General features: G+C 45.2%; 1 protein-coding gene and 1 non-coding gene across 2 annotated transcripts; both read left to right on the top strand.

Annotated features, from left to right (window-relative positions):
- Nucleotides 1-1,543: 1,543 nt before the first annotated feature.
- LOC119340862 lies at nt 1,544-2,507 on the top strand. Its single transcript, XM_037612770.1, has one exon. It carries the CDS (start codon nt 1,612-1,614, stop codon nt 2,275-2,277), a length of 666 nt encoding a protein of 221 aa, XP_037468667.1. The 5' UTR covers nt 1,544-1,611; the 3' UTR covers nt 2,278-2,507.
- Nucleotides 2,508-2,605: 98 nt separating this feature from the next.
- TRNAF-GAA lies at nt 2,606-2,678 on the top strand. The gene has a single exon. It is a non-coding gene; the product is annotated as a tRNA-Phe (tRNA).
- Nucleotides 2,679-3,420: the final 742 nt, after the last annotated feature.

Here is a 3,420-nt window from a genome sequence, read left to right as displayed (position 1 = left end):
CCTTCTTTTACTGTACAGAATCAAAGCAAAGAACCGTCTCATTCATCAAGACTGGATCGCCGCACATCTATGAAGTTTGCAGTCCTAAATAATTATCAACCATAGATTCTCTTTGTTCCACAAAAAAGGAACGGATAAATGTAGATCTTTATTTCTAGCTTTTATCTTTTGTAAATATCTCTATATTAGTGGAAAATATCTCTATACAATTGTTCTACGGTTGGTGCTTAAAAATATGGTTCATAAAAAACATATGCATGGTTTAGATTGAACTGTATGTCGTTTTGCTGCAAACTAAGCATAGTTTAGATGGTTAGGTTCCTTGTTTCGCTTGCATATATTCTGGATTTTTGTCAGATTTTCTGGCGCTACTCTCTTAGTGGTGTATGGTGTTCCTGTTGATTACGAGGTGTTCTTAAAAAAACAGATTATACCGCGTCGTTTTGCTTGTTGGACCAACTAAAACATGTAAGAACATGATGATAAATTAACTTCTTCAGACTGACAGTTAGGTACGCGTTTACTTTCTTTTCCCAGTAAGAAACGCGCTTACTTGGACAGATATAAATTCCCTTCATTTATTTATTCGAAATCAGCTCAACACCAACACCAGTAGCTATTTAAATCCAGACGTAGCAATTAGGAAAGTGGACGAGTCAAATATGACATGTCTGGTTCAGGTTCAACTGTATAATCTTTAAGCTTGTTAGACCAGCTAGAACTTCTACATCTAACAAATTTGAATAAGAACATTAAAGACTATTGAGACAGAGACACATAGATTTGGTCCGGTGTGCTTACTTAGCTATGAATAACTTCTCTGCTGTTTCATTTTGCATTGGTGTTAACCGCAAGGAACTCTAAATCTCTAATAATCAGCACTATAGATGTATCCAGATAACCGGTAGCTATCCACAACTAGCGTTTGGGTGAGTCATAACTGACATATGCCTGGTTCAGGTTCAACTATATGTCGTCATGCTTGTTAGACCAACTAATAAAACAGAAAAAACATGATGATAAATTAGCTTCTTCATACAGACTGTTAAGAGTAAGCTTACTTTTCTTTTGGGCCCCCTTAGCCAGCGAACGTTCGCCAGGAGGGGTTTATGTGTGGCGTGGCATTTTCTTCAGAGGAACATGGCATTTTCTGGCAAAAAGTACGAAATGCCACTCTCCCCCAGCGAACGTCAGCCAGATAAGATTTCCGTTTCTTTTCTGGGGAGGAACACGATTAGTAGGATAGATTTATTTATTCGAAATCAGCTCAACGTAATAACCAGTAGCTATTCAAATCCAGACTTGGCACATCACACACAAAAAAATCCTAGCAATTAGGAATGAGAACGGATCAAATATGGCATGCGTGGTTCAGGTTAAAGAGACACGTACACGGTTTTTATGTTTAGTAGTAATATTCATATTTGTTTCCACAAAGACAGAGACATATACACTTGTCTATACTCTTGGTCCGGCGTGCTAACTTAGCTATAAATAACCTCTCTCCTGTTTCATTTTGCACTGCAGTTATTAACCGCAAGGAACCCCAAATCTCCAACCATCATATCTGAAGTTCTCAACACCATAAGCCGAGCGCCCGGGGACAAAACCATGACTATCCTCTCCAAGGATGCTCCTGCGGAGATCTCCCACCCCGCCCACCCCGAGCACAAGCTGAAGCTGATGGCCACCGGCGCCGCGGAGTTCCAGTGCAACGTCTGCAAGGAGCTAGGCGCCGGGGACCGGTACACATGCCGACCCTGTGACTTCGACCTCCACAGCGACTGCGCCCTGGCAGAGGCCACGCTGGTGCACCCATTGCTCAAGGGCAGAGAGTTCCAGCTCCGCCTCGAGCACCCGCGCCACAGCGACGCCGGCGGCAGGACATGCGGCGCCTGCGGCGGGAAGGTGCTCGGGCTGCACTACCACTGCGCCGCCAAGAAGGGCATGAACCTCCACCCGTGCTGCGCGGCACTGCCGCTGGTGATCCCTCAGGAGGAGCTCACGCTGGAGCTTCGGAAGGAGGCGTCTCACCGGTGCAGCAGCTGCCGGGAAAGAGGCAGGAGCAGGGCCTGGTTCTACCGTTCCACCTGCAAGACCGTGTACCTGCACGTCGCCTGCGTCAAAGAGATTGCTCGCCGGAACCGTGGCGCCGGCGACGGCGAGAGCACTGATCCATTCGCTTCCGTTAAGGAAGCGGCGCTGCAGATCTACCGCGCAAAGAAGGACGAGAGCGAGTTGGAGCGCGTCATTCTCGAGCTGGTTCTCGGAGGTTGATGCTGCAAAGCTTTTCTCCCAGAAGAAAATTTGCAGGTTAATTAAATAATTTGGTGCTCAATTTGGTAATGAGCGAACGGGACTATTCCATAGTTTGTAGTACTTATTACTACTGTTTCGTCATAGAGATTTCCATGTAAAAAACATTGTCATGTACGTAAGTATTATATAGCGAGAAGTCTATGCTACGGTTTCAAGGGATGTGTAATACTGATCTTCATTGAATGTGATCGCTGCTACGTTGAGATTCTCGGGCTTGCAGGAGGAACAAAATTTAAAGAGCGTGGGTATCTGTATAAATTAGTTAATTTCACACAGAAAACATCAAGCGGGGATAGCTCAGTTGGGAGAGCGTCAGACTGAAGATCTGAAGGTCGCGTGTTCGATCCACGCTCACCGCATACTTTTTTATCTCCTTGATCTCGTTATTAATAGTAGGTTTCTGATTATTTACTTGAATACTTTTTTGTCTCCCTAATCTCCTTATTAATAGTAGGTTTCTGATTATTTACTTGACTTTCAAACATATCTTGTTTTGAGGATAATAGTAGGTTTCTGATTATTTGCTTGACTTTCAAACATATCTTGTTTGAGGATTTATTCAGCTTATGCTTTCAAACAATTCAGTCAACAACTAATAAGAGGGTCATTATTGTTTGGCTTCAACAAGACAATGTTAGAGGATCTATTCCATAGTTTTGTTAGATCCACATGTGTCCTTTCCATGCTCACATCTTATTTTTGCCAACAACAACATAAATCTTCTTTTCACTTTTTTGTCTCCCTAATCTCGTTATTGTGAAGGCTAAATAATGGTGTATCATAGATCTGGCGGTGAGGCCCAAGGTGAGAATGGGTTCGATCCCGGTGGTGCTCGTAGGTGGTGAGGTCCTTCCCTCCGCGGGTGCGGTGATTGGTGGTGGTGGTTGAGACATTACTTCATTGTTAGGCAGCGCAGTGTCGAGGGCCACGGGCATGGTGTCGTGCGAGGGTGCTCGTCGATGACTGTTGAGAGTCGCGGAGTTGTGCCCCCCCCCCCCCGGTCCACCGAGACTGGCTGGGGTCACAGGGTAGGGGCCCTACGGTGGTGGTGCCGTCCCAAACTTCGTGTCTGATGCCGGGCAAGGAGTGGAAGGAGCTGCC

Source organism: Triticum dicoccoides, chromosome 7B (genome assembly GCF_002162155.2).
Source record: "Triticum dicoccoides isolate Atlit2015 ecotype Zavitan chromosome 7B, WEW_v2.0, whole genome shotgun sequence".
In the NCBI taxonomy this organism is placed as follows: Eukaryota; Viridiplantae; Streptophyta; class Magnoliopsida; order Poales; family Poaceae; genus Triticum; species Triticum dicoccoides.
The sequence above is the reverse complement of the archived record's forward strand: the minus strand, read 5'-3'. Positions and strand labels throughout refer to the sequence as shown.